Raw genomic sequence first — 26357 nt, forward strand, 5'->3', positions numbered from 1 at the left:
TGAGTGTAGTCTGCTACAAAATTCACCAACGCTGAACACTATATGTTCAATTATCAAAACGTGGCAACTGGCTTTCTCCAAAATCCCCAACAGAATTTATTATTTGTGTGACTATTTCCTCAGTTGCACACAACTCTAACGTTGGTTTCATGTAGTCTCACTGTGTTTCTGCCATTGTATTCTGATCTCCTTTAGAACTGGCCAATGTTCTCTAAGGAAAAAATAATTGCTACTACCCCTTACCCCTTACCCACACATGATGTTCTCTTATTTGTTTTTATGTTAAAGGCAAAATATCTAGATCCCCAAATTGCTCACTTGCATGTGGACTTATGGCAGCTCGAAGCAACTGGAATGATAAGGGAATGGCAATATGGTATGATGGTTCTTTGATTGCAGGAAATAGTGGGGAAATTATAGCAGGACACGTGAGGAAGCAGGAAATTCCACCAGTGGGAAATTCTCTCTTCTGCACTTCAGAGGAAAAACTGCAGACATTTTTGGCAGCATTTCTCCTGGACTAGGAGCTAAGCATCACAAGTTCCATGGCATCATAGAGACATAAGGCTTTGGTGCTTTTTGTGCTGGAGAAAAGGCCTGATTAATTTAAGGGAAAGAGGTGTCCACATTCCTGTAGGAAATTCATAAGTATCTACCATATATATAAAATACGACAAGTTTTTTATTGTACTTGAACAATTCCATAGTAACAATTCCATAGTAACACATGTTATTTTGAGCTTGCGCTATACCCTGCACTATAAATACATATTTAGTAGTGCCTCGCTATTTTTGTAGAAAGTAAGAAAAAAGAAAATGCAAATCAGATGATATATTTTACCTATTCTGCTGACTGTTTTTGTGAGGAAAGGAAAGCTCTCATGACAGTTCTTGGGAGCTGAAGACCATTGAAGTTCTCAAAAGCAGGGCAGGGTGTGGTTCTCTTATAAAACTCTTTGTTTGGGCTGCAAGGAAAGCCCCTTTCCAAGAGGGATGGAAAGGGTCAGACACTGTTCTCTTAAAAGAATTAGTGGTTTGGAGGAAGAGACCAAAAAGCTGTTTGGTTTTTAACTGATTCCAGATGTTTTTGCTGGAACACAAAGATTGCCAGTGTGTGTTGGGTGGTGCTGACTGAGTGGGCCTCTGGAGTGTTTCCTGTGCAGCCCACAATCAGAGACATTTAATCAAAGTCAGCCGTTGCTGCTGCAGCTCTCATGGAGCTTTTCCTTCTTCCCATTTGGAGGAATATAATACTAATTTCTCTACAGTGTTTTTAGCTTTTCACCCTTTTCGTGTGTGCGTGCGTGTTTGTGTGTGTGTGTGTGTGTGTGTGTGTGTGCATTTTTCTTAAAATATAAAAGCCATTTATTTAAAATGTTTACTTTAGAAGGACTAGTATATATGAAGTAAAGTTGAATGCATGTAAGCTGTTTGGTCAGTGAGATGAGTCATTAAAATAAATCTAAAATCCTGTATAGAAGCTGCTTATCTGTGACCAGCTGCCATACATACAGTTTAGAGGATTTTAAAGTGAAAGTCGTACGTATAAGCAGACCAGGCAACCAATCATATGGATCTTTTCTCATGAAATTTGCACTGTACCTTGACAGAGACATTTCTTGCGAAAGCAGCATGTGACTTGGGCATTTCTGTGTGATTTGTTTAGGTAAGCATTTTGTAATATAAGGTAGCTGGTGTAGGAAAAGTGGATCCTAGAAGATAGAAAAAAATTCTAAATTAATCTTTTAAGTTAACCCCAGTCAGAAAGTCTGTTAATTGATAAGTGGAAAATATTCCTAATGGATTATGAACATGATGAGAAGCAGACAAAACTTTGATAATACAGCAGTTTGACTCCCATGCTTTCATGAAAGTTATCTTGCAAATATAGAATTGCACTGTAATAATATTAAACTAAGTCCCCAAACTATGTTTGTTTATTTGCCTCATTTCCTAACTTTTTTATCTTACACCATCTTTCACCCCGCAGTTAACTTCTAGTTATGTGAATTTCAGTTTGTAGTATTCTCCAGTCACAATAGACTGAGTTCCAAAGATTGATACCTAGTTCTTAAAGGCCACCCACAATCAAAGACCCCCAAGCCACATGAACCCTTTGAAAGGGTTGGATGGGTCCCCACTTTTTCTAGGAAAAGATTTCTCTTTGTATTCCATTCTGGCAAAAAGGAATAGCTTGCTTTTTAGTATTAATAATGTGCCAAACCTCTCTTTACTTAATTGGACGAGAAAGTGCCATATTCTTGCAAATAAGTTGAATTGGTGGGGATGCCCAAGATGACTTCAGGGTTATGCTCAGGAAAGTTACAGTTAGTAATTGGTTTGGGGAAATTAGCTTCCCATTTTCTTTTTAAATTTAAGAAAGTGTAGGTTATGAGATGTTCATGTATACTTGATTAAATATTTTCTCCACTTTTTTTTTTAAAAAAATCTAAAGTACAAACATACATACGAGTGCTATGTATAGGCTCAAAAAGCAAAATATGATCTGGGGAACCTATGAGCACATACAGTACATATAGCATCAGTCTGCAATATGTTGGTATAGCTGCGTGTTTCTGGGCTGGTGATGTACAATAGCAGAAAATATACTTTGAAGATTTAACATCTGTTGCAAATTATTCACATTCTCAGTCAACATTATAGGATTGTCTATGTACAAAATTTCAAGCACATTCATATCCCCACATCAATGCATCTGTGATGTCATATAAGCATTCTCTACACATTTATTCATAGAAAAAATTCATTAAACAGCTGAAGGGATTCGACATATCGTACCTGTCTTACTCCCCGCTCATTGTTGAATTTCCTAAGCACTACATTTATTCTGCCATGTATTTTACTTCCATGATAAAACTGTTATTACAGCATTCAGTAACCAACCTCCAACTTCATTCTTGTGCAGACCATTCCATATCTGAGTCCATTAACATTATAATGCACTCTTAGTAAATCAACAAACATATAATAAATCAACTTCTTCACATTCATGCTATCGATCCTGACCAGCTCAAGGTTGACTCAGCCGTCCATCCTTCCAAGGTTGGTAAAATGAGGACCCAGATTGTTGGCAATATGCTGACTCTGTATACTGCTTAGAGAGGGTTGTAAAGCACTGTGAAGCGGTATATAAGTCTAGGTGCTATTGCTATGGCTATTTTTTTCCCCTTGCAACTATGCATTTCTAAAAGCATCTGTAGTTGGATGCTGATTGTTGGAAAAAAGTTAAGTAGAAGTTTCTAAAGCAATGGTATGTATGTGAGAGAAGATCACTGTGATTGTATTCAATTCTGGATTACTCAGAAAAGGATGGCACAGAGGTATTGGATTTTTTTTTTCATTATGAGGAAAACAGTTAAATATACACTTGTCAAACTCCATATTTGAAACACTAAATTTAGTTCTTGTTACTGCTAGAATAATAACTTCCAGCTCTTATTTCCTGCCCCCCCCCAAAAGGAGGAGCTCAGGTTGCCATAGAGATTAGAGTTGTGTGCCTTAAGGGAGACAATGTAGATTAGAATAGCAGGAAGGAAGAGTGAGTGAAGTCACTAGTTCCCTCTATAGTACTGGGGCATTAATCAACAGTAGAGCAAATTCATATAATCATAGAGGAAATTGCAAACATTTCTGAAAAGGGGTGATGGTGTTGTTATTGGTATATCAGAACAATACTATATGAATATTTTGGTTTTTCTCTCTCTTCTTCTGGAGGCTTATCCTTGGAATTTAAGTATTGCATCATACAGATCTACACACTTTTCAGAACTTAATTTCAGTAGTACTTTCCCAACTTCTGAAATAGATCCTAAAGCATCATCATAAGAAGCTTTATCTCCTGGTGTTAAAATCTAGTTTGAATATGGATAGTTGACCAATTTTCATCAACCAGTTACATTTTCTGATGTTATACTGTAGTAAATTTGCAGCTGGAACATTAACTGAGAGAGATACATTGTGAATAAAAAAATAAAATAAATAAATATGTTTAACAATTCTTAAATAGAATACATGGCTTTACTTACGTGCGTTTCACAGGGATAGTTAAAGAGTATTGGATTTGAATGTTTGGAATGGCTGCCGACAAACTCCTGTGCATTATTAAGGTTTCTGAGGCATGTTCTAGGAATATAAATGGTAAATGTTCCCCCGCACATGCGTGCTAGTCGTTTCCAACTCTAAGGGCCGGTGCTCATCTCCGTTTCAAAGCTGAAGAGCCAGCGTTTGTCCGAGGACGTCTTCGTGGTCATGTGGCCGGCATGACTAGATGCTAAAGGCGCACGGAATGCTGTTACTTTCCCACCGTAGTGGTCCCTATTTTTCTACTTGCATTTTTACGTGCTTTCGAACTGCTAGGTTGGCAGAAGCTGGGACGAGTAACAGGCGCTCACTCTGTTACGCGGCACTCAGGATTCAACCCGCCAAACTGCCGACCTTCTGATCGACAAGCTCAGCGTCCTAACCCACTGAGCCACCGCATCCCTGTTCTAGGAATACCTCTGTGCAATAACAGTTTTTATACATGCTATCTCCTTGGTGTTCCTTAACATGACCTAGGAACCAATTAAATTGATTCCTTGGTGTTGTTCCTAGTCCTTACGTATTTAAGGAGAAGTCAGTAAAGCTAGACAAACTGTCTGAGGAACATCTGTGCCTGACTGCAGATTTTCAAAGAACTGAAAATGAAGTTTGAAAACTAATTCACTAGTTTTTCTATTTATTGTTTCTTTATATGTGCCGGCATGCTGTGCATTAAAATCAGGAATAATTGCATAGCAAATAAGATGTGTAGCTTCTTATCTGTGGGATATGTTGAATACAGTTTATTGTCCCTATTTTGTTTTCAGGAAATGTTTTTTTTCACAGCTAGTCCATCCGAATTGAAAAATGCATTCATATATACATTCTATTGAAAATAGTGTATGGCAGAAAGATTGCATCCATACCCACATGCAGATTTGGATTATGATTCTAGAGAAATCCTCCAGATATTTTCTTAAAAAACATCATTTCTGCATAGGAAATACACTTCTGGCTAACTGAAAAGTGTGTGAATATGTACTTTGTAAGTACTATATGGTGTATAAATCTCATATGAAAGCTTTTGTGTGACTGATTTTATATACAATATAAAATTACGTGTACATAGCAAATTGAAAATCCTCTTTTTTCCTTAATGTACAGGGTGATTCATATATTCTATATAAGTGTGTGTGTATATGTACAGGGGGACAACATATATTCATAGATATTCAATATATAGGGATAGTGTTTAATAGTAAATTTACAATGAAATATCCAAGAAAATATGTTTTTGTTACATTGAGACATTGACTGTAATGAGACAAAGGAATATTGGAATTAGGTGTAGTGTTGTCAGAAACATGAGAAGTTAAGGTTGGAGATTCATCTGTTCTTGGAAGAAGCAAAGACAAGTGAATGTTACTTTTTATGTACTATAGATGCAGTACATAATTATGTCCTGTTTAAATTCTTCCGCTTTTTCTTTGGATTCTTGCTTCCTAACTACAGTTGTCTCTGTGAGCCATGGTGGCGCAGTGATTAGAATGCAGTACTGTAGGCTAACTCACTGCTCACTCCAGGAGTTTGATTCTGAGCAGCTCAGGGTTGACTCAGCCTTCCATCCTTCCGAGGTTGGTAAAATGAGGAGCCAGATTGTTGGGGCAATATGCTGACTCTGTAAACCGCTTAGAGAGGGCTGTAAAGCCCTATCGAGTGGTATGTACCATATTTTTCCATGTATAAGGCGCTATTTTTCCTGCAAACACCCTGTTCAAAAATCAGGTGCGTCTTATACAAGTGCAGTGCCTTATACACAAAAAAATAATGGTAACCTCTGCAGCCCAAGGAATGCCTGTGTAGGTTCTTTACATGCCACTGCCATGCCACCTGGTGCAGGTTTCAAGCCTCTGTGGGCTTGCCACTAACAGGAGAGGGGAAGGGGCAAAATCATTGGATGGCGGTGTCCGGAGGCAGCAGATGGAACCAGCAGCATTGATGGCAGTGACAGCCCTTTCCCTCCCTCGTACCTGTATGCTGGCCAGGGACCCTGTGGGATGTAGCTGCGAGGCCATCCTGCTCGATAATAGTGGTCAGCCGAACTTCTAGATTTGCCGGCTCAGCTGTTCGGTGCTCCGCCAAACAGCTGATGGTGTGGAGAAACATCAGGGAAACGGCGGGGAGTTTAAAACCTGCCTTTGCTTCCCTTGCCTTGCTGTCATGCCGATGCTCATGCCAGTTTGTTTACCAGGGTGGGAAGGCTGCTGCTGTGAACTGACTATGCATGTTCATCGTACCGGATGCTGGTTAGGTGAGTGGGGGGTGGGGCTAGCCGGGAGGCGTCTATTTAGAGCGCTGGGAGGTGGTTGCTCCCAGCGCTGACTTTGTTTGCTGTAAGCTTGGAACTCGCATATCAGAGCATCTTATACAAGGGTGCGTCTTACACATGGAAAAATACGGTAAGTCTAAGTGTTATTGCTATTTTGTTTGTTTAAAAGGTATTAGGCCTTTTGTTTAAAAGATATTAGGCCAGTTGTCCTAACTCTTAGTAACAGTAGTATTTCAGCTTGTGTCCTTGAGTTTTCCACAATAGCAACCTTTGCAGAGAATAATTATTCAATGAGAGACACCAGCAAGTTGCTGACCTGTAAAATTAGTAGCACCAGTTACCTCCTGGGGAAATGCCAGGGCTGCCAGCAAGTTCTCTCCTCTACATAGAAAGTGATATTTAATTATTGTTATGGTACAAAGATTGGAAACTTTATGAGAAAGACATCCGTTTACAAAAAACCAAGTAGTTTTTTAAAAAAAATATACTGATACCTTCTTTCTGTCTTTAATTCTTCACATACACATGCTCTACGTTTTATCTTGCTTTTAGTCATTTCCTCGTCAAGCAAATGTTTGAGCTGTCTAAAATGGATCATATTTACTTTGCTGCTTCAATATCCAGTGATTGCTTGATATTGTCAGTAAACTCAATATAGATGTCACTGATCATCACATTGTGGTTTACCAAATGGGAATGTACTTGATCATAGAAATTTCCTTTGTATGCACAACTAGTCTTAAAATAAGTGGTGCCTCTCTTGCTATTTTTGTTATTATTATTTTGTGCTAAGAAGTGATTTAGAGATAAATATGGGTATTTGAAAGATTAATGGAGACAACTTCTATAATACTGAGTAATTTATAATTATACTTATTTGTGTTTATATACTGCTATTTCTCCTAGCTGCAGATGCAGAGCAGTGTAGTTTTCTTTCTTGTTTTGCTATTAATGGAGCTACTGTGATAAAATTGTTACATTACAAAAGAAGAAGAAATAAACCTTTATGTAAAAAATCTATCTGACGTCCGATTCTATATTTAGCAATATGTGCGCTTATCACTGTTCACTTCCTGAAATAATTAGACAGCACAAGTTGCCAAAATAAAAACCTTTCATTTTTAAAGAAGAGATTAGAAAAGTACATTATAACCTCCCACGACCCCGCCCTCCGCTTTCTATGTATGACTTTATACGTGAAATGTTACTTGAGAGAGCTGACAAGAATGCAGCATGCTTACAAAATCCTCTAGCTCAGATTAAATATTTAAACCTTCACATGACATGGTAATTTTTGTAAAATAATGTTTTAGGCAGTGGAACAAATTATGAAATTCTTGAATTAAAGTAGGGTAATGTATTATTTCTGATAATTTCCTACTTACATTTTATAATTATTTCTTGATGCTTTACCTTGGCAAAATGTCTTATTATTTGAATTTATTCTCTCCAACTGTGCAAGAATCCAGGTAGGCAATAACCATTCTTGCAGAATATTGAGTCACAGATATGAATGTGGAAAAGATATTATCTAGAACCTTTATAACTAAATCAGGTGTCCTATAAATCAACTATATAATCATTTGTTCCTAAGAAAAGATGTTGGAATTTTAGTTATCTCTTTTCATTTCATATTAGAATATTGTCAGCTATTCTGGATAGATATCCTTTTATTTTTTTCACAAAGTATAATCTTTGCTTTATTTCAGAATGAGCCTTTGACTTCCAGTTATCATGGATACCCAGGAAGAGACAGTCAGGTAAAAAATATTTTATTATGTGGGTTATTATTAATATCATTATTATGTGATGGCTGTTGTAATAATGTTTTATTGGCATTTGTAATTATCCTACTATATGAGTTTTAGAACAACTATCTCCCATATTGTGGAAAAAGAGAACAGCCATCCATCTTCCTTTTGGTGGGTTTTTGAATTACTATAACTGGAAGAGCTGTTGGAAGTAGACCATGGCAGACAGTGTCTCTGCAGAGCTTTCTTTGAGTGAGGGCAAAAGAGGAAGTCACATGCCAACATGATTGTGGTGATCACAGTGACAGAGACTTAGAAAACCCAAGGCATGAATGAGGAAATGAGTAATTACTCTGTTGCTATAGCAAAGAGGATGTCATCTGTTCCACTTTACAGCCTATTTTGCAAAAAGGTAAAATAAATCAAGAAGCACAAAAAACCTCTAAAGAATATAGTAGGCAGGTGGCCAGCAAGCATTTCTGAGAGAGAAGAATGAGTTCTGTTACTTTTGTGGCCAAAGACTGGATGAACAACAGTTATTGGGTGGAGGAAGAAGCTGACTATGTACACTGTTTCATAGTGACAAAAATTCCAAGGGAGATAGACCTAATTTTGGGTGTTGTGCACAATATTGAAAACATAGCTCCTGTTACCGAACTTATGTTTATGTTTCCCAAATGCTTACATTTTAATTGTAAAACCTATATAGAAAGAAGGAAATGGAGGAAATGAAATCTAATGATGAAAGAGATGTTCAATGTAAAGTATAAATTTGTAACATAAAGTATAATACTAATTGAATAAAATCATTTGCAGTGGATTTTTCTTACAAGAATAATATAGGAAGCAAGTTAGTAACAGTTTTGATAGGCCAAATAATTGCAAAACATTTTGTCAATATAATGTATACTTTTCAGTTGAACTTATCAAAAATAAGTAATCATGAGATAATTTATGTTTATTAAGAGAAAACTTAGCTATAGCTCAGAAATGAACTCTAGTATGAAAAAGCTTTTGATTCACATTGTACGGGCCTGTTGACCTTGATTCACCCATATAATCCAATGAGCTGGGTATTAAACAATAACCATTAGCAGAAAAGCTGGGTCGGGATGACAGCGGTAAGCTTAGTACACTATCTTCTCTAGTGATGCCCTGTTCAGAGATTGAAGGGAAAGGGATTGCAAGAAAGCAAGCTGTTTGCTCTTCTATGCCTCAAAAGCAGTGCATTCACACTGCACTGCTTTAATACATAGCCCAGGACTGGTGAACCATGGGTGCATTTACAATACTCTCTTGAAATCTTTTTAGTAAGCAATATTTGTAGGCAATCTCTCCTTTGCCTGACCATTCACAATTGCAAAGGAAGAGAGTAAGTTGTTTGCCAAGCACACCCACGATTCCCATCCCCTGGCTGCATCATAATTGCATTGCTTTTGATGTATAAAAAATAGTCAGCAAGCACTTGAGATTCCAAGGGGTGAGAAAGTGGTTAGGAGGCAAACTAAAGCTGAACTTGTGAAATTGGGTGGTCTTGTCTCTTTCCAGCTGTGATTTCCAACTTAGTGACCTCTTTGCTTAGAAACAGACTTGCTGATTCCAGTTAGGTTTATTAAGCAAGAACTATCTGTAGATGTGTTAAAAAAAATCTAATAATCATATGTATTGCAAATTACTGAAACAAGTCCCAAGTTTTGAATTATTGTATAATATAAGCAGCTTTTTGTTTAAGTAACGAGGCTCATATTTGTTGACAGGATGGGCATTCTGAATCTGTTCCAGATTGATTAAAAAAAAGGAAAATAACCAACATGGATAGGGTCTATGAAGAAATTTAATCATAACAAGATTTTAGGGATTGCATTATTCAGAAAATATGGATTCTCAGTAATAGCCTTTACATTCCAATTACCAGGTTGATATGTTTGATACAGAAATAGTTGCTATGCTTTCTCTTAATCTGATTTTTTTTTTACTTTCATTAATAAGATTTCAAAGCTTTTAACTAATTTCATTAGAAACTCCTAATATGACTAACTTCTCTGTAACCATAACTGAGATCGACGGGACATGGGCAACTCTATATCTGGATGGAGTGTTCTGTTGCTACACATAATTGAGTCAAGCAAATTATACTTTTGAAAACACCCAGTCTTTTCTGTTGCAGACGAACCATAGATATTTTAACAATAATTATATCTATCATCAAGATTTTCCCGTGTCTTTTTAAACAAATAACAATTTCAAATCTTATGTAGCCTTATCTGATCTAGTGAAAGCTCATTTGAACTCTTTATAGGTAATATTAATCAGTATTTGCAAGGCCATTTAATTCATATTTAAATAGTTTATATGGGTTTCTGCTTCTATAAATGGCTATGAGTAATTAATAGTGTATTCCCAATCTGTAGTAATTAAGTGTAACAAATGTTATACAGAATTTGACTTTTCCAGATTTAATTTGTCAGCCTGCCATATCCCAGCATTATGCTTCCTTCAGCCTAGTTTTTAATCCTTTTCAATCCATACCATTGAGAAAGCTGATATTTTCACATTATTTACAGTAAAATGCAACCTGGTATGACTTAGCCTACTTCAATCAATTTTACTGTACTCTCATAAAAAATGCGTTGAGGTAGGCAAGATCAGGAAACAGCAAAGATATCAGGAATTTGTGTTATAGAATATACTTACAGAATTTAGAAAGCTTTCCAAAATATCCCTCTGCTCTCTCTCAAACCAAACAGAATCAAGGAAGAGTTACTTTGATTTACTTTCTGATGCCTTCTCATTTACCAGATACAATACAATTGGTATATTCCTTCCTTCCTTCCTTCCTTCCTTCCTTCCTTCCTTCCTTCCTTCCTTCCTTCCTTCCTTCCTTCCTTCCTTCCTTCCTTCCTTCCTTCCTTAGATTATCATCATACTCCTCTCTACTTTCCTTAAATTTACTACCATTAAAGAATTGCAATAAAATTCTGGTCATATATGTATGATCTGAAGAATATTCTTTTCTCTATAATTTTACACAAAAAGATGCAGCACTATAAAAATTAATTTGCAATGGATATTTTTGAAAAGGTATTATAACATGTGAAATAACAGTTCAAGTTTCAACTAGTTGTCCTTGATTTATATGAATTAAGTAATTGCTTATGATATATTTATGATAGAAATTGGTGTTAAAGACATTTTTGTAAGTGAATGCACATTATGCCCAAAGTCAATAAAACAGTGTTATCCCTGATTATAACCAATGATGTAATTAACTTAAGAAATCTAATAAGGTCTTAAAGTCCTCAGAATTCCCAGCTATCATGGCCGTCTCAACATTCTAGTCTACAGCTTCTAACATTAGGTTAGAGAAGGCCGTCTTCAGATTTCTAAATTAGAAACAAGAAGTTTCTGCTCTTCCTGCCAGGCTGCCTGCCCGCTGGACTGCATCTTAAAAGAAAAGGTGTTTTAGGTCTGTCCTTGAATACATGGCAAATGGAACAGAGACAGATGCTTCCTTGGCCCTTTTCCTGAAGCACTTTATGATTGTTGTTTATTTATATGTACTGCTCCTTCCCATGTAAGCTCTTCTGGGTGACATTGCTTAAACTTTTGTTAACTAAGCACCCTCTAGTGGAGAAACGTCATGTTTCTATTACAAAGTAAACATTTTCCCCCTGTTTCTGCTTACATATAGGTAGTCCATGACTTACTACCACAATTGAATCCAAAATTTCTTTTCCTGAGACTGAGTTTTGTCCCATTTTACGACCATTCTTGCCACAATTGCAAAGTGAATCACTGCAATTGTTAAGTTACTACCGTGTTTCCCTGAAAATAAGACCTATCTCGAAAATAAGCTCTAGCTTGATTTTTACGTCTGCGCCTAGTATAAGCTTTACCCCCCAAATAAGTCCTAGTTAAGAGCCTGCGCAGCCAGCCAACTGCTCATTCCATCCGATTGTTTGCAGTGCCGCTGCCACGAGGTGAGGCAGGTGGAAGGGATGGAACTGCCCCACACGCCTCGCATCAGCTTACCTCAGGGCCCCCTCAGCCAGGCCTTCCACGCCCCAATACTTGCCTCGCCTTGAGGCACCAGCACCAACAACCCGCATGGCAGCTGGCCCACTTCTTCTGCTTGCTTCCAGCCACGCGGGATCCTGCTGGACGGGGCTTTTGGTGCTGCTGCCATGAGGCAAGGCAGGTGTCGGGGCATGGGAGGCCTGACTGCAGGGGCCCTGTTGTAAGCTGGTGTGGAGCGCGTGGGGCAGCTCCACTCCCTACCCCACCCCTACTGCAGCACTGGCTCAACATGCCACATACCCTCTTGCCACGAGCAGCTGCAAGCAAATGGAAAAATGGAAAAAAATGTAAATGGAAAAAATAAGACATCCCCTGAAAATAAGACCTAATGCTTCTTTTGGAGGCAAAAAAATTATAAGACCGGGTCCTATTTTCAGGAAAACATTGCAATAAGGAGAATATTGTTAGCTCAGGGTTGACATGAGGGGTCCTTGGTTCTCTCTGAGCTTGGTGCACTGATGATGTTACGTAGTTTGGGTAATGAAAGATCTGCAAGAAAACAAGCAAACTCAGAAAGCACCAAGGACTCCTCAGTTGTTAAGTTGGTAACACGGTTGTTAAATGAATTTGGCTTTCCCATTGACTTTGCTTGTCAGAAAATTATAAAAGGTGATCACATAGCCCTGGGACACTGCAGCAGTCATAAATATCAAGTCAGTTACCAAGTGTCTGAATTTTTATCACATGGCCATGTGGATGCTGCAATGGTTGTAAGTGTGAAAAACAGTCATAAGTCACTTTTTCCAGTGCTCTTGTAACTTTGAAAAGACACTAAATGTGAAAAATTATACAGAACTACCTGTATTTTTTTTAATGATAGCTCTTCTATAGTGCAGAAAGAGAGGTAACCATTATTAAAATGTCCTCAGTTTTTGTCAATATTTGTGGTTGTAACGTATACTTTATATACTTTTCACAAATATAATTTTTCACAGAAACTTTATAAATGAAAATTTGTAGCATTTCTCCTATTTGGTCCTCAGAACTTTGTCCTAATAAATCTGCACAATATCAATTCAGTTTTTCTACATATTAAACATTTATTTAGTGTTTCATATTACAAACCTGACACACATTGATGTATAATATAGTCTGCTTGGGATCTAACAGAAATCAGAGGAGTATTTAGTTTGCTGTGGTAAGTTTCCTACCTAAACATTATTTAGTACAGAGCAAAATAAATATTTCACAGTTTATTATCAAAACTACAATTTTATGTTATTATAATGAAATCCTAAACTAAAATATTTTAATTATAGGTCTCAGTTTTCAATATATATATAATTTTGAAGCTTTGTGGAGGAAATAAATTACATGAAGAAATCTGCTATGGATAAGTTGGAAGGAGAACGTGAAAAGAAAGAATTGAATCCCTTACATAGTTTAGCCCTTCCATGGCCCATATTTTTTCCCTCAGGTGCCTTGTTAAGAAAAAAAGTAGCCAATTGCAGATTAGTATTTATTCATTTGCACTGTAATTTAATTTAGGCCTTAATTAGACAAGAACACATGCCAAGATCCTACAGATTGCCAGTTGCAGGTCCATAGTCTGTTCTGTCAGTGTGTAAATTGCTAGTAAATGCAATTGCTAATATATATATGTATGTCTTATACGTGTATTGACTCTTTTGTATAGAAATACTTGTTTTCAGGGAAAAATAAAACATTTGGTGTACATTGAGTAAATATATAAAAATACATGGAATATAAAATAACAAGAACCAGATTTTGGATAAAATGTTTAACTGATTGACAGTTCTTTAATCATAAAGCCTCAAAACTGCTACAAATGGTACATGCTGGGAGAAAAGAAGTGGCTATGAGAAAGTTGACTGTGGCTTGTAAACAAAAAAAAGAAAAAAGAGCGACTATATTTTTATAGAGAATAAGTTTCAAAGTGGCACATTTGGGGAACAATTCTAGTGGATTTGGTTGCTCTTTGCCATAAGAGGGCACTCATTACCTAGGAATTACTGAGTATTATTGAGAAGAAATTAAACTAAATAGTTGTCTATATTGACTAATGTGAAAGAAAACCAACCAACCCAAGACTCATGCTACAGTACTAGTAGATTTTTCTTGCAGAAGCTATTTTGAAAGCTTATTTTCTAGCTGTTTCCAGGAAGCCTTGAATATTCTAATAAAGTTAGGGGATTGCTTTTGTGACTTTCCAGAAGGATGTGGAAAAACTGAGGGGAAGGAAGATTGTGATTTAGTTAATTGTCAAAGAAAATGAAAAAAAAGCCTACATGTAATCAATAACTCGATGGTAGCTAGTATATCTGTAAATGGCTGTTTACCAACCCATTCCCAATTTCATTGGTCTCTAATCAGATTTCTTTATTAACCACTATCTGAGAAAAATCAAAACGCTTCCAGCAACAACTTTGTGAGTAGAATAAATATATGTCATCGGTGTAACCTTATCCCTTGACACTTGAAGTAGTAAAAAAGGAAACAAATAGTGTCGCCATAGTTAATTTCTTCTTCCAACAGCTACTGACCAGGACAATGTATTTTAAATGTTGTTGAAAACTTTGGCAGTACACTCTTAAAGCAGTGATGATAGAAACTCATAGTAGTAAAACCTTTCCAGTTTGTATTAGACGGAGGAGAAAACATTGTATACTGCTCAAATTAATAAAGGGAACAGAAAATAAGACATCCTACTATTAAATACAGTACATTGTGTTGTTTAAGTGTTCCCTTTATTTTTTTGAGCAGTATATATAAGGCTTGTAAAAAAAATTTCTCTATAAGTATCTTTGAGACACATTTGAACCAGGAAGTTTGTCTTCATATAGTCAACAGCATAAATGTAAAAGAATTTAGATGAACAGGAAGAACAAAACTGTAAACCTAAAAGTTAGCATAAGTACATTGTCATCAAGAGAGTAATTCAAATTTTAGGTGCCACCCAGGTGCAGCTTTGTGGTATACCATTTAGGAGAAAATTCAATGCATTGAAAATTCTCAGTGCTAGATAATTAAATTCTGTCTTGCCTGTCATAATAAAACAGTATGTTACTTAGATGTTTAATTTTCTGTACTAGAAGGTCACGTAATTGCAAAGTTTTGTAAGAAAAAAGAAGCTAATTTTTTATATAATGGTTATCTTCACACCACCTTAATATAATCTTCCATTTTCTCAAATATTGAACAGGCTTTTTATAAAAATAGAATGAATAGAATTGAATTTCTGAAATCTCAAACTGTGAAACATTATTTAAATAAGATGGTTGCATCTTCAATATTTGATCTTATTCAGGAAATGCATACACAGACACACACACACACACACACACACAGAGAGAGAGAGAGAGAGAGAGAGAGAGAGAGAGAGAGAGAGAGAGAGAGAGAGAGAGAGAGAGAGAGAGAGAAATAGTAGAACACCAGGATCATATAAAAACAACAACTGTTTAATAAACTTAGCTTTCATCGGCTAACTGCCAACATCATCAGAGTGGAATGCCGGAGGTTCAAAAGCCTGCCTATAAGACCAACTGCTTTTGCGCTTTGCTCATGGAGCACACCACCGCTCTACCCACCCCGCTAATCCCTCCGCGCTGATGACCTCATCCAGCTCATGAGCCTATGCCTCAGAACATATTTCATGTTCCAGGGCACCATCTATGAACAGGTGAAAGGCACGCTGATGGGATCCCTAATTTCGGGGATCATTGTGGAGGCGGTCCTGCTAAAGTGATGGCTGCATATCGCCCTAAATTTTGCGTAAGATATGTGGATGACACTTTTACTGTCATCCTTCGGGAGAAGGGCGGTATACAAATTGAATTGAATAAATAAATAAAAAACAAGACAGCGCTAGGTTCATGAGAGAATTAAATTCGGTTTATCTGGATATCCGCTTCACAGCTGAGGAAGAGGCCAATGGCACACTTGCATTTTTGGATGTCCTAGTTAGCCGTCAGCCAGACAGCACCCTCCACACAGCCGTCAACCGAAAGTTGACACACACGGACAGAATCTTACATTATAGGAGCAACCATCCCATGTCGCATAAAGTTGGCTGCAATAAAACACTGTTCAGGCGTGTGAATACCCATTGTAACACTGATAGGGCAAGGATCGAGGAGAGAAGCCATCTGTATTGTCTGTAGGCAAAATGGCTATCCAATTGACTTTATCAGATGATATAGCAGATCACACGAGCCCCGCAGAAGGCAACACACAGACACTCCTATAACATGGATAACATTACCGTATGTCAGTGGGGTGCCAGAGGCAATGGCACATATGATGGCTCCATACAACATTGGCATCGCCCATAAACCAAATCAAACCTTACGTGCCAAAGTGATGCACCCAAAAGAGCCACTTCCCAATGAAGAAAGATCTTTGGTGATATACAGAGTGCAGTGTAAGGACTGTCACTGTAATTATATTGGGGAGACAACCAAACAGCTTAGAACTAGGATCCACGAACACGAACTGGCCATCAGACGCCAAGAGCAATGCTCACAGGTGTGGGTGCATATTGTTCTGAACCAGCCCTCTTCTGGCCTTGTAGTAAGGCAAACCCCTATTCAGAAAAAGAGACTGGAGAGCGTCCAAGGCTAAAAGGCATCTGCCAAGATTTAATTACGCAGTTAACAAAAACACAAGAGCTTGTCTTCTCAAGCGGAAAAGTTGCTTTCAGCAACCAGCCCCTCCCCAAACACTCCTTTTATAGAGAGCTCAGGGCGTGGTCTCCCTGTGCCTCCTCCCGAGGAGTCCCACAGCCTTTCTTTGTTTGTTCCTGCTCGACTGCCTCCTGCGTCGGGCGTCCTTGAACAGGGCCAGCTGTGGGTCATCTTCCTCCGCACTCTCGGGCTCACGCAGCTGAGAAGAGGTCCCCGGCTGAGGGCTCTGCAAAGCCTCCAAACCATCATCAGCCGGTTCGTTTCCCTCCCCCTCATCTGAGTCATCCGATACATCGGAGCCGGCTGTCGGACCCACAGGCTGGCCCTGAGTCACAACACATATAGCCAGCAACAATCATGTGTTTGACCTTGCCATCGCCCAAGATGTCACCAAGGGCCGCCTGTTGCTAAAGGAAGCTATTCGACGAGCACTCCATCAATCGCCATATAGAGTTGCTGCCTGCCTATCAGGCACTAAGGAAATGAGAACAACAGCACAACAACTTGCAACGAGTGCAATGGGTGCAGCCCACGCAAGATCAGAACCAGGAGCCCATGAAACAGCAAAGAACAACAACCGGCGAGGGGAAGAAATCCCTAATACGATCTGCGCAGGAACTAATAATGGGAGGTGGGATGCTACACATGTAAAGGGGGGATGGCCATAGGACAGGAAACATTGGAAGACCATCCCATGGCAACAGGTATCCAGCCACGCCCAAAGCAGGCAAAGAGAACGACAACAGGAGAGGCGAGGATCCCTGAACTCACGAATATGCAGCCAATGCGTGACAACCAGAAGCAATACGATTAGCGGGGGTGGGTAGACCAGTGGCACGCTCCATGAGAAGAGCGCAGAAGCAGTTGGTCTTATAGGTAGGCTTTTGAACTTCCAGCATTCCGCTCTGATAACATCGGCAGTTAGCCGACGCAAGCTAAGTTTATTAAGCAGTTGTTGTTTTATATTATTCCGGTGTTCAACTATTTTTCTCAACATGAATATACCCGGGATTCGCATTTCTAGTGTAATTAGAGTCTCCCCCCCCTCTCTCTCTCTCATACACACACACACACACACACACACACACACACACACACACAGTATGTATGTGTGTGTGTACACACGTGTGTGTATATATATGTATGTATATATATATATACACACACACATACATATACATATATACATACACACACATATTCACACACACACCCCTTTAACTTATTGCCCAACTTCACTTGATGTAACAATGAATCTCCATTTTTCAAAACCTTGAAACTCACATTCAAAAATTAGCTAGCAGCAGAAGCTTCAGAGTCCTGATATGGTTAGCTAAATTGCTTTATTGCAGACAAGTGTACTCTCCAAAGTATATGTAAAGACATTTTTCTGGCTTTATCTATATCTCTATCTCTAAAAGTAATATTTACTTCTTTCTTTAACAATAATGGCATTCAAGGTGAGTAACAGTAATAAAAGACATTATTAGTATTACATCAGAACTAACATTTACAAATGTAACAAACTGTTTCTTCAGTATAATTCTGATTTTTTTAAAAAACAGAGAAATGGAATTGACTACATTTAATACACTATGTTTATTTATGTGTCAATTTTATCCCCCTTTATGGAACTCAAAGTAGTGTATGGTTCTGTGTAATTGATTGATTGATTATGTGCCATCAAGTTGTTTTCAACTACTAGCAACCACACAGATAGTTTTTATCCTTGGTACTCTGTCCCTAACCTGGTTTTTCGTGTCTTGCAACAATGTACTTATGATCACCGTGATTGAGAGCATCCCCTTTGCTACTGGTCGTCTTCATTTTTTTCTTTCTTTCCACTTTCCCCAGCATTAGAGCCTTTGTGTGTGTAGTTTTGTGTGTGTGGTTTTGTGTGTGTTAAATATATATCCCAACCTTTCTCCAAGAATTCAAGGTGACTTAAAAGAAGTTCTCCATTTTACCCCCGCAACAGCAATCCTGCGTGGTAGATTAGAAAGTGACCTACCTACTGTCATGAAGCAAATTTCCATGGCTAAAGATCAGTTTGAATTTAGGTCTCTCAAGTTTGCTTTTGATGTTGTAATAGCAATAGCAATAGCACTTAGACTTATATACCGCTTCATGGTGCTTTACAACCCTCTGTAAGCAGTTTTACAAAGTCAGCATCGCCCCCAACAATCTGGCTCCTCATTTTACCAACCTCAGAAGGATGGAAGGCTGAGTCAAGAGAATTGGTGAGAATTGAACTGCTTGCAGTCAGCAGAAGTAATCTGCAAATTGTATTCTAACTACTGTGCCACCACGTCTTCTACACCCTACTGACTGTCAGTATAGCTCACTGAGGTCTTTTTGATTGTTCTGGGGACTTAAATGGACATTTTTGACCAATTGTAGCACCTAAATCGTTTACAAGGACAAGCCCTCTATAGATACATTGCAGTGGTCGAAATCTGAGTTGAGGACGTGAGTCATAGTGTTTCTGAACTAGGTTTCTTTGCAGATAACTAAAATACCCTTGAGATTCTAACATGATTTTCCACACAAAGCATGGAAAAAACCTCTATGGAGTTATTGCTTGGCAATACCTGCTTATCTCTCGGAATAAGAAGTGAACAATATGTCATCTATTCATATGAGCAATGAAGTCAGTCCTGGAAGTCTTCCTCCTAAGAGTCTGACAACAGTTGTGGTAGTGATACTCTTTGGAATGGATCTGACCCTTTCTTGCAAATGTTACAGCTGTCTTGTTCCATACTGTTCAGTGCTTGTCTAATATGAAGCAACATTCACCCTTTCTATGTATTTTGTGTCTGAAATAAAATTTAACTCCCAACATTTCTTCTCCCATTGTGTGAGTTTCTTTTATAGTTTTTATTTCCACAAATGTATCTCTCTTTTAATATAGAAAAGTTAGGACCAAACTTAACTTTGGGGAATGTTAAGGAAAGGGGAAGAATTTGTAGTATTACTTATTGCAACATTAGCGATTGGAATGTTAAATTAAAATGAAATAATATTAAATTCTAAAGTCTTAGAAAGTACAAAATAAATAATGACAATTCTGATCATATGTAAAATACGTTATGATTTCAGGTAGTGGCAGCTAATAATAGAAATTTTCAGATCTATTTAGAAAATAAATTCAAGATATGAAACTGTTTATCATTCAGTATAAATTTTTAAGTGCCTAGCCTAGCAGAGCAGAATTTGGTGGCATTTTGCTGCCAACCTGCTTTATAATTATATAGATTATAAACGATGCTGTAGAATTTATATCCTGGAATGCTGTAAAGTTAGAAGGGAATAACCCTGGGGAGGGAAGGGAAGAGATGTTGCCTATGGAATGGTCAGATAAGAGAGGGCAGAGCCTACAGCTACATAACGTGTTGAGGAAGAGGCTTGGAAGGGACTTCCCCTACTTTTTCTGGCTGTAAAGGAGATGATGGGACATGTGTACTGTACTTTCAGACTTGTAAGATTTTGTTGATATAGCCTTACAATAAAATAGAATTATCTCATCCAGGAGTGTTTCCTGTCTGGTCTATCTGGGAATGCGGACAAATGCTTTCTAAAAATTATACTATTGAGTTATTTTTAAAGATATATTATAAAATTTCCATTCCTATCGTATGGGTCTCAGACTAGTTATACCATGCCAAGCAACCAATATTGATGATACTATACATTTATAAGGCTCTAAAACATGACACAGAGACTCCTGCTTCCTTTATTGGTAAAATAAAATAGTAACAAAACTATTGGTGATGGGGAAAAGCTGTATAAATATTACATATTTAAACATTAGAGTTGGGGAACAGGACTAAAAAAACTCCAAAAGGTTGCACAGGAAATACCATTTGGAAAATAATTATCTTACTTAAACATACTCTCATGGCAGCAAAAATTGCTACATGGATGTAAATAGCTTGAACAAAATAAAGTAATAAGAAAGCAAAAAGCAAGTAGAATTCGGTAAGAAAGGAGTAAAGGTAAGTTGGAATTTAGAAGAAGGGCTAACATCTGTAGGATTCTGTTGTATTCATGCCAACTAATCATACATCAAACTGAATTTCTTGGCTTCTCTTTCCTCAGAGGACTCAGAGGTACAGGTTGTAAGAAGGTGAATTTTAGTTAAACATTACAAGAAGTTTGGTAATAAAATCTGTTCAGCAGTTAGAGCTAATTACCTTCAGGAGCTTTCAATTTTTTGATGACTTTTACAAGAGGCTGGGCCATTAGATGTCCTTGACTGAACAAGGGGTTGGACTAGGTGACCTCCTGCCTTTTGAGGTTGTATATTGGTAGTTTTTGCTACCACTAACTTCCCTGACATCCTTCCTCTAATCCCAGTGTGTGTATAATGAGAAAAAGAAATAACTTTGAGAAACCAAAATAATAGTCAGTTAAAAGAAATTTGAGTCTGGGCCAGATCTATAACTCATGTAAACATGTCAGAAAATAGTAAGGGAAATTGTATTATTTTTGCAAGATTCTGTTACTATAATTTTATAATAAAGATAACATTAGCTTGTGTGACTTTGATTTCTTAGTCCAGCCTACCTTGGGGGGCTTATGGTGTTTAAGAGAGAGGATGACCACAATTAATACTAACTTACTAGCAATTAAAATTGTAAAAATGGGGGAAAATGAAACCATTTCTATAAGTTATATTTCATAGGTATGTGATTAGAAGATTTGGGGGTGGGTGGGTGAGATGGGGATAAAGCAATCTTATAAGACAGGGGTGTCCAACTCGCAACGTCACATGACGTGTTGCAATTTATCATGATTTTTTCCCCATTGCCGGCAATGGGGTGGGCGCAGTTTTGGTGTGACGCATCCGGCCCATGGGCTGGCAGTTTGACACCCCTGTTATAAGAAGTAAACAATTTTTTTATTTTTTTTTAGAAAATAAAAGTACTTCAGGAAAAGTCTGCAATTTTTTTTAATAAGCTATTTCAACTAGTTCTGAGTTTAGATTTCTGAGTTCAGTGCTGTAACAATGTCTTTTAAAATGTCATCGTATTTGATTTTCACCCATTGAGGTTTTCCAAGGAAAATGTATAGTGCCTTCCATGTTGCTATTATATATGCCTCAAAGTTCTAGATTCACCTGATGTTGCTGCTGTTAAAAGGAGCTGTTGTCCCCCAGAGCTTACTTCCTGGCAACATTACTTATTAGATCACAACACTGTTTTGGAATATATGTAGCACTTTGTTAAGTCAGTAACACTTCCAACTTAACACTGTTGTTAAATACTATTAGTATTGCCATTAATTGTCCATGGCTAATTATTTAACAAAATTAATATTTTGGCTTAGTATTAAAAAAAAACTATTATCCAATGCACAACATGATGGATGTGTCTAACAGAGTGGTTTTCAGCCTTAGCAACTTTAAGATGAGTGGACTTCATCTTAACTCCCAGAATTCCCCAGCTATCTGTACATTGCTAAGGTTGAGAAACACTGGATAAATAGCTTAGAAACGAAATTATCTGTATAATTAAGTATCCCATACTTTTTTCCTTATTTTTTCTGACTCAAAACATCCATATTTATTCAAGGTTTTGGTTGTACCGTAATTTTTTTTCCTTCTTAGGGAAATAATTTTTCACTAAGTATTATGAATGGGTTGATGATCAGTTGTATTGCTCTACGAGTAATTTATCAAACTTTTCTCTGCCTATGAAGAAGAGCAGTAACAGTTTTCTGGATTTGGATTTGAGAACTCTCCATTTGCATTCCCAGCGAAATAGGCCACTCTTTAATCCAAAGTATTTCAACTGTCACCATATCCTGCTGAGGGTCTGGCAGCTTCTTGGCTAATATCACTTCTGTCCTTGGACTCCTCTTAATTAGCTGGACTTGCAAAGACATAATTCTTTTAGACAGACCTTTTTTATTACACAGCCTAGCACATCATTATGTAAAAGACAAGTTGTAGTTTCTTTATTGTCACAGAACTACTATATTTCAGAGCTATAGGGCAGTTTTTGATATACAGAAAGAACTGTTTTTTTTTAAATTTCTAGAACCTCCTAGTTAGATCAGACTAATTGGAGCTGAATTATGACAAAGGGGAAAATTGTATACGATTATTGAGGTTTTTTATTCCCATTTATATATCTTTCTGACTGAAACCAGTGCCCTATCTATATACCTCCAAAGCTCTTTTTCACAAATTGAGAAGCCAAATTTCTGCTCATAAAGAGTATGCCCTCATGTGTTTGGATTCTGTTTCCTAAACGTTTGCTTCAAAGAGATACTCTTTTCTTGAAGAAGAAAAATATCGACACTTGCTGCTGGTAGAAGGATAAACATAGAATGAGGCAATACACTAACACTAACATACCTATTTTGGTTACTTATCTATAGAACAGTAATAGTGTTCTTGGATGAAACAAACCAGAATCTTCCTCTGCTTATAAAGCGGATCTTGTTCTTCTGTACAGATCATATCATTTTGAAAACTTCTATTTATTTAAAATATAACCTGTTCCTTTTTAGTTGGAAAATGTTTTTGATTCCACAAATCATTTTGTTATGCTGCTTTAGGGTGAAGTGAGTGTTTTTTTTTATTTCATAGAGGGTGGTCTATAATACTAATTTATGGGCATCAGAACAGGTTTTTCTTTGTGGTTAATATTAATTGCATGCTGGATTGTGTGATTCTAAAAAAATATAATTAGAGGATAACAGCTCTTTCTAACCAAGGTCAAAGGCTCTTTTCTCTGAGTGCCTGTGATAAAAGAACAGAGTCATCTGACAGTCTGAATCAAACCTGAGCAGATGCCATATTGCTATTTACCAAAAAGGGTCTTATGACCTGTATCTCCTTCTCCCTTCCTTTTCAGCAGTCCATCCAATCATAAGTAAATGACTTTATAGTTTCTGCCACCACCCACACAGAAGATAGCTGTTTTGTTCTTGGTTCAGTTTTATCCATCTTTAACTCTTTGAGACCTGTGCTAGAACTAACTGCTTTTTGTTGTCTGAAGCCCTGTTTCTTATATTTGACAGAATTATTCAAAAGGATGGTGGTTGCTTTCAGGAGCATTATAATAGCAAACTAAAATGTGACGGCCAGGTTATATTGTCTAGCCTTTTATCTTTTGTTTCTTTTTCTTACTAGCTTATAAGCTTATGATGCTTCACTTATGTACAGATAAAGAGTGGGATAATGTATGTATTTGAGTGCTTTGTTGCTTCCCACATTTGAATATTTTAATGCCCTAAATGTTCAGTTGCTTATTCTGAACAGATATTTCTTCAGAACTGTACTTTAGTTACATTTTCCTATCAGCCATATTTTTTTGATGAAAATAAAATCATCTTCACTGCCCACCCCCTTACGGTTTTTCTCAAATAATGTGGAATGTGGTTGTCCTAGTGTTACGGTTACATGGTAGATTTCTGTGATACACTTGGTTAAAAGTAGCACAACTCCTGTCTTTAATATATTGCTGCATTTATGTATTTGAAAAGTGAACATATTATTGGTATTGTATTTAAATGATAGAGAACTTATGCTTTTTTCCAGTAGCAAACTATATATATATATATATATATATATATATATATATATATATATATATATGTATATATATATATATATATATATATATATATATATATATATATATATATATATATATATATATATATATATAAAATGAAAAATTGTAATTGATAGGCAGAATTACATTCACACATGTGTAAAAAGGGAATAAAAGTAGGCACTGTTAAAAATTGTGCATCTTGGGAGCAGAAATAATTTTTCTCTAAATTGCTTTCAAAACTTTTTTTTTCAAAATGAAACCACATATTTTGGGCTTAGAGTCCAAAACCTTGCACAGGCCTTAGTAGAAAGACTCGCTTGGAGCTAATGTTTAAGCCATACCCGCATTAGCCAAAATGACTGATGTCAAAAAGCTAAGCAGGATTATGACTGGTTTATACTTGGATGAGAGACTGCCAGAAAATAATAGGGCTGCAGATTACACTACCAAGTTGAAAAAAATGTCTCGGGAGAAAACTATAGTAAAATGCTTCTATGTTGTCGCTATGAAAACTACATGGGCATGTTTGGAACTCAACTTGAAAGAAACTTTGTCTTTCTACTGGACTTTATCAAAAACAGAAATGGTGTTAGATAGTTCTAAAGATTCTCCTTAGTGTAGATACATAGGTTTGCTAGAAGAAAGAATCAAATAATCATCAGTTTTCTATATAAAAACGGCTGTCAAAAATCAAATCCCTTTCTTTCCTCAGATAAGATATGCAGATCCCTTGATAGGAACCAGAGAAGATAGATAGCCTTTATAGAGGCAAATCTGGAGATTAATAAATGTTACTAGAAGAAAAACATTGGTAGAACTCGTGTCTGATAAGATAGTTTAGTGTTAAGAAGACAAGCATTCTTCCTCGTCCGAAAAATATGTAACTCCAAAATAGGTGAACAGGATTTTGCTATAAAATGCCTAAATACAGATTTTTCAAGGCATAAAAAGCTGTAGTTGTGTTTGCTATGAGAACAATCCCACACGATATATTTCCCTTTCTTAACTGATGTGGTGTTATTCAGAATTATGTGACTTCATTCTGTTGCATATACAAGGTCTAATATGCAGAACTTGAATTCCATTATTTGATTTTTTTTTTCATGCCTTTGAGTCAGTGTTAACGCCTGCAACTGCCTGGACCGAGAGAGAGTGACTGATTTCATTTCCAAGGCAGGACTGAAATTTGGTTTCTATCCAGTGCATTAACCACTGCCTGTGGCTCTCTAATTTGTCAATATCAAACCTAAATCTTGTGTCCTTTATTGTTTTGTTTTCTAAGAAATTGTGCAATAAAAATTGTAATTCCTCATTGATCTGGAAATAAGAAATGAATTTGATTTAAATGTGAGTTCTGGGGAAACTGTTTATTTGTATTGCTGTACATGATTCTCAGTAAGGAATTAATCCTTGATCATAATGAAATTGCAATATATTCTCTATACTGAAATTAGACTTTCTCTATAATTCTCCTTGCTGGTAAAAACATAATCTGGATATTGTATAATGTAACAACTTCAAGATGAATGATATGCATGTTCTGAAATTTAAATAGAGTCTGGATTAGTTGAATCAAAAAGTAGTTTTTGTCATAGGGTCCATTACTTTCAAAGTGGTACTCAATTCTACATGCTTAGGACAAACTAAGATAGAGTACATTTAGTCCTCATCTTACAACCATTCATTTAGTGACCATTAGAGGTTACAATGGCTTGTGGCTGTTTTTCACATTTACAACAGTTACAGCAACTCCATGGTCACATGATCAAAATTTGGACACTTATGTGGACACTTAGTTGCAGTGTTCTGGGGTCATGTAATCCACCTGTTGCAACCTTCTAACAAGCAAATTCAATGTGAAACCAAATTCATTTAACAACCATGTTACTAATTTAATAACTGCAGTGATTCAGTTAACAATTGTGTCAATAAAGGTCGTAAACTCATT

The 26357-nt window shown here is 36.9% G+C and overlaps 1 protein-coding gene across 4 annotated transcripts in view; it reads left to right on the plus strand.

The window, feature by feature from the left end:
• RBFOX2 (RNA binding fox-1 homolog 2) overlaps positions 1-26357 on the plus strand; it is a 190358-nt gene that overhangs the window by 39168 nt on the left and 124833 nt on the right. For all 4 annotated transcript variants that reach the window (XM_083365256.1, XM_083365255.1, XM_083365258.1 and 1 more), the window contains exon 2: positions 8080-8130. In XM_083365256.1, coding sequence (XP_083221382.1) covers positions 8080-8130 — 51 coding nt within the window. The remainder of the gene's footprint in view (positions 1-8079; positions 8131-26357) is intronic.

This window comes from Vipera ursinii, assembly GCF_947247035.1.
Source record: "Vipera ursinii genome assembly, chromosome: 6".
Taxonomy (NCBI): domain Eukaryota; kingdom Metazoa; phylum Chordata; class Lepidosauria; order Squamata; family Viperidae; genus Vipera; species Vipera ursinii.